A 16,304-nucleotide genomic window follows, 5' to 3' on the forward strand; every position below is an offset into this window, starting at 1 on the left:
TATCTTTTTATCTATCTCATTATCCAATTAGAGTTATGAATCCTTCAATCAGTAAATTGAAAATATTGACTTCTACTAAAACTATAGTGCTTGGCAATTAAATCATAATTTTCCATTAAGTCATCATTTCAAGATTTCTAATGCTTCTAGAACAACAGGTTTTAGATTGTTCTAGAAAAAAATTATTATTAATTTCTAGAACAGTTTTCTGGAATTTCGGGAAATTTCGGAATCGTTCCGTAAAATCCATTATCTGGCCCGGTTACGTCCGGTTCATGGGGGGGGGGGACTTTAATAGTAACCCTGTAAGTGAATAATACCTTTAAGCATTAAAATGACGCAATGAGTACGAGTTACGACTTGTATGCAAATTCTTGGTCACCGTGCGTAAATATTTCGTAAAATTCATTTTTTCTGCAATCTTTCCATTTCAAATGTGATCTACGCACTATTTTAACAAGAATATATTTTAAATCTTTGGGTCAGAGAAAAAGTGTCAAACTAACATTTCCATTTTCAGCCGGCCCGGCAGATGTGTCTGAACATTGAGAACCAGAAAAATGTGAAATAGAAAGACGACTTTTTTTAAATACCTAAGTATACACAAAGCAGACAGTTTTACTTTGGACTTATTAAATCAATTATTAAGTTAAATGGCTCTGTTAAACTGCACACTTTGTGACTTTCTGTGTCTCATGTTCATTGGTCTGTTTAAAGAGTACTGCAGTACAAACGTCGGATCTATAAACGTCGGACTTGTACTGGTTCGACGATTATACTGTCCGACGTTTGTAAGCTTTAGATTTGTATCGTAAGATCGTTGTGGAACCGACGTTTGTTCTAGTACGGTCATAAATTGACTTTAAACGTCACTTCATATTTTACAGTTTTCTGGTTCTCGCTGTTTTGTCGCTACCAACTTTTTCAGTTTTCAGTTTCGTATTTTACTGTGCATTGTCTAACTTTCATATTTTGTATTCATTGCATGATCTCAAAGATTTAGCTGTTTGTTAAAAATGTTCTTTTTAACCTTGATTTTTGGACAGATACATTTGCACAAACAAACCTAGAATTTCAACGGCATCCGAACGACTCCTCCAGCTCTTAGAAGAAACTTTAACATTTTATCATTTCGAACTTACCGAAAGCTGCATGTGAAATAAATTTTGTTCTGAATAAATCCGCATAAAACTTTAGTGAAGGCTGAACCACAATTGTAAAATATATAATGATCTTTAATAGTTTTGTTTATATCTAGGTTTAAAGGGTAAACTTGTAAATCGCTCGTGCTACTTTTTGAATAAAGGGAAACATTAAAGTGTGCCAACAGTCTCTTTAAGTTTCTGAGCAGAAAGTGTGTTTTATATTTTCTAATTAAAGAATAATCACAGTTTCATGAGAAAAACTATTCCCTAGTTTGACCATGAGTAGCTCTAAACCCCTCGCGTTGTGTACAGCAGCGTATCATTCTTATATTATAAAAATCCTTCAGTTCTTCATACACCGGCAAACCCTACAATATGCACCTTCCACCGCTCTCAGTGGTATGATCAATCAATTTAAAACCTATGGCCGGGCATTTAATGAATTATAAATATACAAGGTTTCCTACAAAGGTTGAGACTGTAAAGACGACCCAAAATTCTAAAACTATGACGGTTTGAAGCTTGATTTTTGGTTTCTGCATTCATTTGATTATTTTAATAGTTCACCATATGATTAAGCACAGAAATAAGCCAGTTTTGACCTATAAGTAACCCTTAATGCAAGACAGTGGACTAAACAAATTCCGCACAATAGTCTCAGAAGTCTCATTCTTTTTGGGTAACACTGTAAAATCTTGGTTAATACTTATTAACCACTTGGAAAATCTTGAAACGGATTTATGACCAATAAAAAAATACAGACAACAATGGTTTCCTTATTATTACACTGTGCAGAGATATCTGTGGAAAAAAAAAAACTGTTTTAAAGAATTCTTTTAAATCAAAATTGTATTTTTGTGTTTTTTTTATGAAATAAACAATTCCGCAAAATCGAAATTTCACGATTCAACTTTAGTTTTTAGGATACCTGAGTCCGAATTTAATGAATTTGAGCCGCGTCTCCGGTTTCAATTGAGCGCCGACTTAAAACTTAAAACATTTAATACAATTTTAAGTGGAACCAACCATATTTGAGCTGCATCTCAAAATTTAAGCCGTGACCCAAATTCTTTAAATTCGGCCTCTGGATAAAAGTTTATAATTCTTGGTTAGAAATAGCTAACTTAGATCAATTACCTGAACTTGCATTTAGACCGTTAAATCTGAATAAAAAATCTAATTTTAATTCCGGAGAGAATTTGGCAAACACGAACCAAAATTATCGTTCAAAATGATTGATTAGATTAAAAATATTTCAAAGTTTAATCAATTAATTTGTACAGTATATAATTTGAAATCTTCGAGTTTAAGTATTTGTTTTGTCCCAATTTTTAAGTTCAAAATCCTCAACAACGAACCAAGCTATATGTCCGTGAAGGTGTTTGCCGGTCGAAATTCTTAAAATGCTACCACAAAGAAATTTAGATTTTTGATTTTTTAATCCTCTACTTGAGAACAGAAAAATCCGTGAAATCTTACATTTCTATTTTTTTATATTTATGGTGAAAGTAGGATGTAAACGCTAAAATATTGTTCAAGAAACAGGTTCACAGAACTTGTGTTAATAATCCAAAAAACAAGGTTCTCGTCAAAACTTTAATTTATTTCTAGACCCGATGCATGTATATGGTAACAAAATCGATTTCTTCATGCTTTTCTGCATAATTGATGTGAAATGATTAGATAAATACACGACATAAAATGTCATCTGGGTTTGAGGCATTATAAGGTCATTAAACCCAGAATATATTTACACATATCATTGTTAAATGTCTCTACACCAATGATGAAACCAGTCTCTAGATTTATCTATGAATTACTTTTTTATACTATCTTGTAATGATATAGTTTTATGAAAACAGAAGAACATATTTGGTTTATTATTAACATTAACCCAGGAGGAGACTTTAATGGAGACATGAAATTTTTTAAAAATGACGATACGAAGGTTGAGTTTGGTTTTGGGCCTTTAAAACAGTTCTTGACAAACAAGCTTATTTTACTAAAAAACGACAAGATTACAACTACAGAGAACCATGCAGATAAAGGAGTCAATTAGTTCCGTGCAGTCGTCTTGTAAATCTCGTCTTGTGTGGGCAACTTTGTATAAAATTTCTAATTCTCAATATTTGTCCTTCACATTTGAATTGATAAAGAGATAAAAACTTGTATTCTACGACAAGGGTTTGGACGAACAGTAGAATTATGGCATTAAAGGGTCCGTTGATCTAAAAGTTGTCAATAAATTAAAGAGTTAAACGCCCGATTAACAACGATACCTTTTAAGTATTTATCTGAGTATGTTTTTGTAATTCTCTATAAAAGAGATGAAAATCATATAATTGCTCTTTCAAAAGAAAATAGGTCACGTGACTCTTTAAATGGAGGGTCATGTATATATATCTATCATTGTTCAAACCAAGCCACTCGGAATTCCTAACAAAAGAAGAGATTTAAGCTTGAAATAAGAAAAATCTTGGGCAATTTATTACAGGGCTTTATTTAAAGAATGCGCTGACCAGTAAAAATGTGTGGGACTTTATTCAGAGCTCAGGCATTAGCCAACGTGTCGTGTCACTCAGTGTGAGTGTCTGCGTGAAACATTCTCATATGAGAATCAATATTCTTTTGAAATCCTAAATCGTTTTTTATTTCAAGTTTATACTTTACTCACGTACAATTTATAAAGCCTTAGTGTTTCATTGTTGAACACATGCAGGACTATGAGTACAAACCACCTTTGTTAATTGTACTGTATAACCCCTTCAAGTTCTTGTTCACAGTCACTTTCAGATGATGAAAGTATGGAAGAAAAAGGTTTGACCTTGTCAAGGCTTGAATACTGCCTGACATTGTGTCATCAGGGTTCTCAAACTAAGCAATACGGCAGAGGAGTTTTTAGTACTATAGTAATTACCATATTGCGTTAATTTAGGTTTAAAGCAATATAAAAAGTGGGATTGCCCTTGATTAAGCGCCTTAATTAGAAGTTCACAGCACGCACAGAAATGTATACATCATACACATATATGTTAAACAATTAATCTTGATACCATGTGTATTGCATCTCTCAAAACCAATATAAAGAGAATTTCTTCGAAAAGTCCATGGTATATGCGTGAAGAAATTTAAAGATAGAAAGATAAATCTCAAATTATATCGTTGACATCTCCCCTTCCCATGAGACGGTTAGCTGAATATCTTGTACAGTGGGACCCATACAACTATGGAAAATAAAGATAAATGTTAGACTCAAGTTATGATTTTGAATATTCCAATGAACATGAAATGTGCGATGTGAACGGACTGATTCACTTAAAATATTGAATTTCACCGGTGAAACAACATTAAATAGAAGATTGCTAAAATGTCGTCATTTTTTATGAAAGACCTATTTTCCTGGTTGTGTCAACTAGTCACTCATAGAACCTAATGCAATTTATTTTTCCTGTTCGATTTTTTAAAAAGTTGAAATTTACGTGACTATACCACGTGACATTGCATGATATATCACATGCCATTTCTTGATATATCACATTTTATAAGATATAATGTGGCATTTCATAATATATCACCTGACCTTGTGTAATATATCACGTGATCTGGTAAAATATGTCACGTGCTATTGTATGATGATATATCACGTGCAACCTTGTGTGATATCTCGTGACATTTCATAATATATCACTTGACCTTGTGTGATACATTACTATGACCTTGTATGATATATCACCTGTCCTTGAGCAATATATCAGGTGACATTTTATTTAGATTGTGCTGGTTAGTATACCTGGTTCAACTTTTACCTGTCTAACCTATGTTCCCCCAATATCTAGACAGGTATTGCTCTATCTACCTAAAAGTCGGTTTGGTATTTCAATAAAACCAGAGTTTTCAGTGACATTAAAGTAACAAATAAAAACGTTGATGATATATGATCGCACGTGTACTACAAACTTTGAACTATAAAGTCAGTTTCAGGATGTACATTTTTACAATGTACAAAGAAAAGATTTGAATAAAATATAGTGATATTTTATAGTCACGTTAAACTAAAGTAAATCGCACGTAAGATTGAAGTATTTTATGTTTTCAATCATAAATTCCTCTTATTGAAGAGTTAATAACAAAGAGAATAGAACATATATTAGAGTGAAATTTACTAGAAAAAAAATGTAAAACGGCCATTTTGTTGTACTGTTTCCATACTGCAGGTGTACTTCACATATTTGTGCTATATAACCTTTTGGGCCCTGGAACATCATTTTATAGAAAATCTAAAACTAATAATAAAAGAAAACCAAATTATGTAATAGGCTGATTTCATAATTGACCAATGATCATTTCACATAGACTCTATGCCTTTCACTTTACAAACGATGATTTTCTGTTATAACTATAAATCAAATGATGTTTTTTATTTTATAATTCATTTTATAAAGTTTATTTAAAAGCTTTAAAAAATTCGAAATTGAAATGGATAGTCTAGGGAACATACTGCATTAATGTACTCTACTGCATATAATTTGTGATTTACATGATTTGTACACTTTGAACTCCCTTTCAGGCTGAAAGGGACTGACAAAATTCATACCGAGGGATTCTCTAAATTCCACTATAATATATATTCTATTCTCTTTGGTTATTTAGAAGAACAAACATTTTTCGAATGTCTGACATAGAACCGGTCCACCGGATAAGTTAGCACGTTTCGTTTTGAAAAAAATAAACAGAAAACAGAAAACATAAATAAGGATTTTTAAAATGAATTTATGATGGTACTCTTATTTATTTGGATACCTAGCACCCCCTTAATCTCTTCACCCCCCCCCCCCACCCCCACAAATACACATTGTAAGAACATGGTCCATGGATAAAAAGTACGACGTACGCATGCATGGGAAATCATTGTGGAAAATATAAGGTTAAGAGATTTTTTTCTGATCCTTAAAGTATGTGGTTAGATTTTAGTATCTCGTATTTTTTGCAACCCCTCCCCCCCGCAGCCTTCTCTGCTAGCCTGTCATGTGCCAAATTTTCACAATATCGTATATTTTACAGGATTGTTAATTAATAGAAAATACGTTGTCTTCATATTATTAAATTAATCGTATGATCCAGCTTAAATGAGTGAATCAATTTAAGTCAATTCAATTAAATTTTCCGTTAATTAAATTTTTATTTAAAAAAAAAGTAATATTAATAGAGTAAAGGTCCACAAGAATAAGCAAGGTCGCTATGTTTTTTTGTCTCTTGTTTCGAAAAATTATCATTATACTATGTGTTTTTAATAAAGCGTTTTTTCATTTCCTCTAGAGACAGATAAAAATCCATCATTTTTGTAGGATTATCCATTTTTTGAAATAGTTTCGCAAATCTTTAGCTTTGAAGTAGTATCGGACATCTTTTTTGGTGGATTTTTATCTTTCTAATAACGAAATTAAAAAAGACACTTAACATAAAAAAACACCATGTATTTCAGATGATCATTCACTAAAATATGTGTTTAGTGGTGATAGGCTTTACAAAAATTAAATTTCAACCTTCTCTAATATCGTAGTAAAATTTTTAATGAATGTTCAATGTTCTTAAACCTAGTTCATTGGTTTGCCCGATTACCACGGTTGATAAACATAACTTAGACAATAAAGCGATTATGTTTTATATCTTCATATTGACCTTGTTTTTTTTCAGGCTTGCAGTTGCGCAAACGGAAGGTCATCAGAGGTAATATTCTAGTTTGCATTAATTAAACAAATTCAAGCATTTAAGCATTAAACATAGCCTTATATTTTGGGAAACAACGATATTAACGCAAATAATAGGAAACAACGATATTAACGCAAATAATAGGAAACAACGATATTAACGCAAATAATAGGAAACAACGATTTTAACGCAAATAATAGGAAACAACGATTTTAACGCAAATAATAGGAAACAACGATATTAACGCAAATAATAGGAGACAACGATTTTAACGCAAATAACAGGAGACAACGATTTTAACGCAAATAATAGGAAACAACGATTTTAACGCAAAAAAATAGGAAACAACGATTTTAACGTAAATAATAGGAAACAACGATTTCAACGCAAATAATAGGAAACAACGATATTAACGTAAATAATAGGAAACAACGATATTAACGCAAATAATAGGAAACAACGATTTTAACGCAAATAATAGGAAACAACGATTTTAACGCAAATAATATGAAACAACGATATTAACGCAAATAATATGAAACAACGATATTAATGTAATAAGTTTGTCCGGAAACCGGTCGGAAACTGAATACATTGTCTCATTAAAAACGAACCCCAGTTTCAGAAGGAATTTAAATTAAAAAGCTCTACGTGAAATTAAACTAGATCTTATGTTAGTAAAAGCATGGATCCTTTGTTCCAAAAAGCTCTTGAGAAAAATTTAAAAAATATGTCAAACCTCTAATTTGTTTTTCTATAATTGTGCAAAAAATCAAAGTTAGAAGAGACATGAGGTCTCAAATTCGCACCAAAAATTTCGCATTAATTTGACATTTTTCTTCTGTTTACATTGAACAGACTGTTTCTTTTTTTTCTTTATCAAAAGTTGAAATAGTGTAGTTTTTAATTGAATGTAATAAATGCAATAGAATAATGTATGTTTTTATCAATTTATGGTATAATTGAAATGAATGTCAATATATGATCAATGGTAGCGATTTTTAATTCGGATTTATCCTAAACCCCTTTTATTTTTTACGAACATTCCCTTTAAAACATTTATTTATCTTTATTTAGACATCACAAGCTGGTCCATTTTCTCCCAGGTAAGAAATAAACAGCTAATAAAGACGAAATAATTGTAAACAATCTGATGACAAAATGTGTATCGGAAAGAAGGTTGAACGACTTTACATACACCCTGTTGTACGAGGGGGGGGGGGAGTGCAGAAGTCCTCAATTAATAATTACCGCCACACAAACTTGTTTTGCGGCATGCGCGCTCCTAAATTGGTAATCTCCACCACCTCAATTTGTAATCAGAAATAAAAATGTTAACATTAAATAGTTTATTTCTTAAAAATAGGACCATATTGACCTCTGTTAATGGCCCTATGGTGCACAATATCCTTAAAGGTTTCTGTATTGCACCTCATTTTCGAAAATAAATCTATAAATATGCCACATGAAGCGCCAGAAATAAAATTACGTTTACCTTTAGGCATGCGCTCTCCTCAATTAGCAATGAGTGCTAGAAATAATTAGCAAACTTAATACTTCATTTTCACTAGAGGGCGCGATGAGACTTATTTTCAAATTTGTATGTTCTTTCTATGCATGTAATTAGTTTTGTTGAACTCGAGTAGGCGAATACAAAAATAAAAATTACCAATTGAGGAGCGTGCATGCCGCAAAACACGTTTTGGTGTCGGTGATTACTAATTGAGTACGTCTGCACTCCCCCTCCCCCCTCGTCGTACACCACATAGTGAACATCATATCGTAAAATTAGATGTACTACAGGGTTATCCACTTTATAGACGACTGCACGGAATTGATACGGTCTGTGCTCATGGTCCCCTTCAACAGTTAGTTTGTGTCTTTCTTTGTCAAATCAATAAATAAACCATTAGAACGACTTTATTTTGGGTAGAAGTTTTAGGTTGTCTTTACAGTCTCATCCTTTGTGGGTAACCCTTTATCATCCGACTATCATAGATCAAAGACGGGTTTTATTATGCTAAATTAAAATTATCATGTTTATAATGAACACGCTGTGTTTAAAACACAATATTCATGTTTGTATTATTTGTATTCATGAAGAAAATTCTAAAAAATTTAAACAGAAATACAAAATATCGTATGTATTTTAATCAAAACATAATGTACGAAAATTAATTCTTCTTAACAAGTATCAATTTTTACAAATTATTTTTAAAATGTTTCAAAGGTCTATATGGGCTTTTACTGAAAGGAGAATCTATTGATAATAATCACTTGCTGTTATTGTTTTTCCGATCATAACTCATAAACCCTTTGACCAATTTACCTCTAATTTTATTTTAATTGTGGAATCACAGAAATGTTTTTAGCTTGTTTTAAAAATTCTGGCTTACTTTTATGGAGAGAAAGATTGATATAAATGCAAAGCTGGGTTCTCAAGCTAGTGTACCCAGTGTGAGCTCAATAGCCGGAATAATGATAGGTCCATTGATGTAACCCTTCAGTCCTCATACGGACCCGGAGCTAAGCTCAGATTGAAAGTAGTCCGGCGCGCCTGTAAGCATGACAGCTTATTAGCTCTTTTGTATATAGCTATAGGTCGGACAGAAAGTGAGACGAATAATAAGTTGCCTCGTGTACGGTGTATATTGTATTCAGAGTCTGTCTTTTAAAAATGCCATCTAGAAATCATGCTTTCAACGCGTGGAAAATTCCAGCCGCCGTTAAACTCTCTATGTTAAACTTAGGCTAATTCAGGCCACGAGGCTTTAACGCAGGAAAGAGCGGAAAATAGGATTGGCATGGGCTAAAACCGAAATGGAGTTAAGTAATGACGGAAGATTTACTAGTCGTACGAGACGGATGAAAGGCGGAGAGTCTGCCAGAGAGCTCCGGCTTTCCATGATTCATTAGTATCATTTTATTTGTTCTTTTTTACTTGCAAATACAATTTTTCCTATACTCTGTAATTTACTCACATCAGTTTCAGGCTTCAGATTTCCTTTATTTCATACGACTTTTAAATGGTAACACTAGTAAACTATCTATATATCTGTTTTTATAAAGTTGTAATCTCTATTTGTCTGTCTGATTGTTTGTCTGATCATAACTCTGGAACCCCCTGACCAATTTGCCTCAAATTTAGATGAGAGAACTCGGGAGAGCTATACGGGACTGTTTTTAGCCTGGTTTTGAGATTCTAAGTTGAGTGGATCCACTTTTATCGGGAAAAAAATATTCAAAATCGTAATTTACGACAAAGCTCGGTTAATTGGTGGGACTAACTATGACCCAAGCTAGTATATTTATGCTTCTCTCATTAACATGATTTTTTTTTATTATTTAATAGATTATTTTGGTTTCCATCAACCCCGTCAACAGATTGTTGCACCACAACACCACCAACAACAGCAGCAACAACAGGTGTTTAAAGGGGCTGTCCATGTAATTTCAAATGACATTTTATTTAAAAAGTGACATGTCCAATTTTCAAAATTTTCAACGATACCCTTTTTATACCTTTGTCTATTCAAAAAATATTAAGGTATCAACTTCTTTCCTGTTTTCAATTACGTTTCTACGTAAAAGCAGATTTATGCAGCTGCAGACAGAAAGGAAAATTGAAAGGATAAGTTTCAAGTGAAGATAAATGGCTGAAGGGTACCATTGTGACTGTGTTTGTAAACAAAGGGAGTCCAGTTTCTGTATTACTCTGCACTTCGTACAGACCAATTTGTATATATATATACATATATCATTTTTAAATACTTGGGACGTAAAATGTCGTCATCCAACTATGAGTTTGGTCCACTTTAGTATTTAATCACTTTGTCAGAAACTGTGATTGTGATTCCAATGTTTTGTTTTAATTGTCTATAAATATTTCATTTTTGATCCCATTCCATCCTTTAATTGTAAATATTCTTATTTTCTTTCTCATTCTTTTTGTTTGATTATGGGTTTAAAACAATAAATTATTTAGGATTCAAAAGAAATTAGTTTTTGTCACAAACTTAATTGAATTATTAATTTATGTATCAATTGATTAATTACCTAGCCAACCCGTTGACGAACTGTCGATGTGGAGTTAAGAAGGTTGGAACAAGGATCGTAGGAGGAGTAGAAACTGCGGTATGTTTCCTTTCATTCATATGCTTTCATCCTTTCATTCTTACTTTCATCCTTTCATCCCTACTTTCATCCTTTCGTTTTTTATTCATCTTTTCATCCTTTCATGCACCCACCTACATATTCTTTCATTATTGTTTTCATCCTCTCTTTTTTTCAAATTTTTCTTTTATTTTTTTACCATTTTATTTTTTACTTTTATGCTTTCATTTATCCTTTTATCCCTCCAACCCTACATTTATCCTTTGATTCTTTCATCCTTTCATTCCCACATGTATCCTTTCATTCCCACATGTTTCCTTTCATTCCCACATGTATCCTTTCATTCCAACATGTATCCTTTCATTCCCACATGTATCCTTTCATTCCCACATGTATCCTTTCATTCCCACATGTATCCTTTCATTCCTACATGTATCCTTTCGTTTCTTCTGTCATTATTTCATATATTTACTTTTCATATCTTCATTCATACTTTCCTCATTTCACTATCCCTCCTGAATTTATCTACACTTATTCTTTTTTTATGTAATCATTTCTACTACCATATTCAATCCAATTTTCCTATTTATAATTTATATTTTCATGCCTCTTTACATATTTATAATTTTACATTGGTTCTTACTTTTACATAATTATTCCTCTCTTCATATTTATAATTTTACAATTATTCCTACTTCACATATTCATTCCTAGTTCCATGCATTCCTGCGATATTCATAATTTTCTTTTTCCTTTTTATTTTTCATTGACCATGAGATATTAGTAATTCATATGATTATTTTGTTATTTATTCACCTTCTTGATTTGATTTCTTTTGATCATTTGTGTTGAAATTCTTATAGTTATACATAATGAATTATTAATAATCTACTATTCTTAGATAAATGAATATCCCTGGTTGGTTGCTCTTAGCACTCTAGGTAATATTGCCATTGTCGTAAATATGTCGTCTTCTTTTTATGTCGTCTTCAGTTTTGTTGTAATTTTAATAAATATAATATTTAATAACATTGTTTTACAGGAGACAGCAGCTATTTTTGCGGGGGAAATCTTGTGTCTTCACAGGTAGAACTAAGATAGTTTAGAAAATTTGACCCTTAACACTATGTCGTCTTCCATGATTTGTTAGTATAAACAATAATAATGAATTTTATTTAGTTTGTTATCACAGCTGCACACTGCGTCACTTCAAACTCAGTAAGTTTTTTAGAATCACACCAGTCTGACCCGATTTGGCTGTGAAAATTGACTAAATGTCCAATTGGGTATGAATAGTTGGGACAGTCCAGATTTGACCATATTTTGTTCCTATTTGGACGTGAGAATGAATACAGTAGAATGCAGTAGAATATAGTAGAATACAGTAGAGTACAGTAGAATACAGTAGAATACAGTAGAATACAGTAGAATACAGTAGAATACAGTAGAATATAGTAGATAGAATACAGTAGAATACAGTAGAATACAGCAGATAGAATACAGTAGAATACAGTAGAATACAGTTGACTACATTAGAATTATTCTATGCTTATTACAGGGTGTGGCCAGTGCACCAACAGATTTTAAAGGAAAGATTTTTTTAGAATTAATAAAAAAAAATTGATTGGAAATGAAAAAAGAATATTCACTTTAGCATATATAAATAGAATCAGAAGTATGGAAAGGTTTTTAAAGCTCCTTGAGATAAAAAAAAGTATTTCTATGAAAAATTTTAAACCTTAAAAATTGTGGTTCAAGGTGAAAGGTTCTGTAAAATTCGATTTAATTCAATATTTATTTACAAATTAGATATATAAGTCGGTAATTAAACAATTAAATTAATCTTGATACAGTTGTAATTGGGGACCATGACAGGTTTTCAAGCACAGAGACAAGTCTCAGGTAGGGCTTGATTTAAAAAAAAATATTTTAAACTTTAATTATTAATTTCAAATTGCACAAAAATGATAATTACTTATTATATAAATCCCCAAGACAAAGTGCAAAATTTTGACTACTTATTTTATTCCATTAATAAGATTTTTAAAAGTTTTAGTTTCTATTTTTGAGTTTTTCTAATTAATGTTTAGAATGGTTCTAACTGTTGAAAAAATAATAGTTCATGAAAGTTTTGTCGCCTCGACAAAGGAAAATGATATAGCAGGTCAGTTAAATAAACTTTTTCCATCACTTTTCTATTTTATATTTTTTTTCTTAATGGGTTTGTTCGCGAAAAATGAAAGGAGGTATAGGCTTAGGTCTAAAATATTCCATGGTGATGCTACTAATCTTACTTCTATCTGTTGCGTCTATAAGGAGAAAATTGTTAAAAACGAAGAAGAACGAAGCGTCCATACAAATATCAACTATATATACAAATGCGTCAAAGTATAATCTATGATTATAAGTTGTAATATCTGAATGATTTGTTTGAAATTAATTTGGTTTTTCATGATCCGAGTTGAATATTGCATCTTTCTGAATTTGTATGTACGCTACGTTCTTCGGTATGAGTCTTCTTTAACAATTTTCTCCTTACAGACGCAACAGATAGAAGCAAGATTAGTAGCAATCACCATCGAATATTTTAACGACGTATGCTTATATCCCATTTCATTTTTCGCGAACACTCCCTTTAAGGTTGGTATTTTTTTTTACTTTTTAAAATATGTTTATATTCTTTGACATTTTTTTAAATCATTCAATAATTTGCTTTTGAATTTTATTTCAAATAAACCTGTAACACGAACATTTCTTCTTGGACAACAGCTGAGCTAGGAACTTTTGAGTTGGATGCCCATAATACCGATCACTTAATCTCAATATCCATAATAGGCACTTTTGAGTCTTCTTGATCTCTTTTTTGGATATCCGAAAGTTCTCAGTTCATTGTTTAAGCGCAAAGTTTTTCTGATTGGTTGTTTGTTTTCCGCATTCGACACTCTGATCAGTTGAATTTTATCACTTCACTGGATATGAATTCACTAAAGATTAAGATAAAAGCTGGAGTTCTAAATTCAAGATTCAAGAATTCCTAGCTTTGATCACAGGTGTTTGCAATTTGCAAACAAACTGGAACAATATTTGACATTCAGAATTTTCAAAATTGGAAAGTTTTCATCATATTTCGAAATTTATTATTATTTTTGCATTTAGTTTTGAAGCTTGCTACTCCAGTTGATCTCCTAACATATACTCCAATATGTCTTCCGCTCAGTAATACTGATTTCACGGGTAAATAAATATTTTTTGATAAATTGTTAAATTTTAAGATGAATTCTGAAGCCTGGTACTTTATTGTACTAAAGTGTATTGCGATGTACTGGATTGTGTACTGTTAAGGGACTGACGTCGTAATTTCAAGTAACTCTTCCTTTTGTAAGGAGGCATTCTCGATTTTCTACTTAAAAAGTGTTAATTTCTGATAATTTCCTGATAAATCTGCATCTCACATTACATAGAAATCACAATTCAAATTAATCATCTACAGTTAGAAAAGCAAGGATATCTTCTTTATCCTTGATCAGGTTTATAAGAAATAGTTATTCCTCCTGAATCACATTTTTTCACTTCATTTAGAGCATTTAAATAACATTCAATATGGACGGAGAAAATGCCAATTTATTGTTTATAAGCAAGACTAAAACCATCGAATAGCTAAAGGGGTATTAAGTTTACCCTGAAAATATTATTCTATTATTATAAATTATCCAGGGAAAACTGGAGTTGCCTATGGATGGGGCACTACCTCAGCTGGGGGCAGGGATGTTGCAATTATAATAAATTTGTCTCTAGCGCTTTTGTTATTTAATAGATTCACATCAGTATATTGCACAAAGATTTTTAATTTGATAATTGCAACATTATTTACCTGTCTATAGTCAGGTATTGGATCAAAAATAATAATAATAATAATAATAATAATAATAATAATAATAATAATAATAATAACAATAATAATAATAATAATAAAAATAATAATAATAATAATAATAACAATAATAATAATACTGTAGCCTGCTGCCGTGAGGGAGGTGAATGTACCTATTGTCTCTGATGCAGTATGCCGTGTACCATATCCTACGGTTAGAATTAGAATTTTAAAATAATTAAAAGAATATATGCAACGTTTTATAGCATAGAATTTAATGCATGCAATTATTGTGAAGTGATTAATGCAACCATTATAAAGCGGTATAAAATATTTGATTATAATTTTAATTAAAAACTTCGCTAAAGATTTTGAATATATAATAATAATATAAAATGTGCTTTGAACATTATTATTAAAAGATCCACAAAGACAACTAATATTCCGGCTGATATTATTGGCTTATAGTATATAATATAATATAGTTTACAATGTTTATCTTTTTTATTTGTTATTAAATATATATAATTCTTTTGTCTTACTTACAATTACAATTATTACAAAAAAGTTACAATTATTAATGATTATTTGTTACTTTTTTGTCCAAAAAAATCAGATTACTTTGATTGTGTTAGGCAGTGAAATGGGTTGAGTTGCATTTAAAATCAAGCAGAGCTGATCTTTAAAACAAGTTATTCAATATTAATTCATTAAAATTTAATTTTGTGTTTTTTAGTTGATCGACGCTGTAATGGTTTGTGCTGGAGAAACAGGGAAGGATACTTGTCAGGTTAGTTCTAGTATTGTAGGGGCGTACTCAGGATTTTTACAAGATGGGAAAAATTATGCGCGACACTATTCTTAGTCCCCTGTCTCCCTTGTTATATTTGTTCCGTTGTTGCTATTAGTGTGTCTATAGTCCCTTTTAGTGTCTCTATACTCCACTTTAGTGTCTCTATACTCCCCTTTAGTGTCTCTTTATTCCCCCTTAGTGTCTCTATACTCCCCTTTAGTGTCTCTATACTCCCCTTTAGTGTCTCTATACTCCCCTTTAGTGTCTCTATAGTCCCTTTACGTGTCTCCATACTCCCCTTTAGTGTCTCTATAGTCCCCTTTAGTGTCTCTATACTCCCCCTTAGTGTCTCTATAGTCCCCTTTAGTGTCTCTATACTCCCCCTTAGTGTCTCCATACTCCCCCTTAGTGTCTCCATACTCCCCTTTAGTGGCTCTATACTCCTCTAGTGTCTCTATGGTCCCTTTAAGTTTCTCCATACTCCCCTTTAGTGTCTTTATACTCCCCTTTAGTGTCTCTATACTCCCCTTTAGTGTCTCTATACTCCCCTTTAGTGTCTCTATACTCCCTAGTGTCTCTATGGTCCCTTTAAGTTTCTCCATACTCCCCTTTAGTGTCTTTATACTCCCCTTTAGTGTCTCTATACTCCCCTTTAGTGTCTCTATACTCCCCT

At 31.7% G+C, this 16,304-nt stretch overlaps 1 protein-coding gene across 1 annotated transcript; it reads left to right on the forward strand.

The window, feature by feature from the left end:
- Positions 1–332: 332 nt before the first annotated feature.
- Positions 333–14,858, forward strand: LOC111715897 (venom serine protease 34). The gene is made up of 14 exons (XM_023491298.1): positions 333–1,544; positions 4,917–4,985; positions 6,840–6,872; positions 7,932–7,960; positions 10,207–10,280; positions 10,915–10,988; positions 11,869–11,908; positions 12,010–12,053; positions 12,147–12,185; positions 12,526–12,556; positions 12,821–12,869; positions 13,058–13,131; positions 14,124–14,201; positions 14,682–14,858. The coding sequence occupies exons 1-14, from the start codon at positions 1,521–1,523 to the stop codon at positions 14,846–14,848; spliced, it is 825 nt and encodes a 274-aa protein (XP_023347066.1). The 5' UTR covers positions 333–1,520; the 3' UTR covers positions 14,849–14,858.
- Positions 14,859–16,304: the final 1,446 nt, after the last annotated feature.

The sequence above is a fragment of the Eurytemora carolleeae genome, unplaced genomic scaffold (genome assembly GCF_000591075.1).
Source record: "Eurytemora carolleeae unplaced genomic scaffold, Eaff_2.0 scaffold14, whole genome shotgun sequence".
NCBI classification, from domain to species: domain Eukaryota; kingdom Metazoa; phylum Arthropoda; class Copepoda; order Calanoida; family Temoridae; genus Eurytemora; species Eurytemora carolleeae.

Excerpts from the sequence above, each read along its gene's own strand:
- LOC111715897 (XM_023491298.1), top strand. The coding sequence starts at position 1,521 with ATGCACCTTCCACCGCTCTCAGTG. Across the intron at positions 7,961-10,206 it reads GCTGGTCCATTTTCTCCCAG|ATTATTTTGGTTTCCATCAA; the intron begins GTAAGAAATAAA and ends ATTATTTAATAG. Across the intron at positions 12,186-12,525 it reads ACTGCGTCACTTCAAACTCA|GGTGTGGCCAGTGCACCAAC; the intron begins GTAAGTTTTTTA and ends TGCTTATTACAG.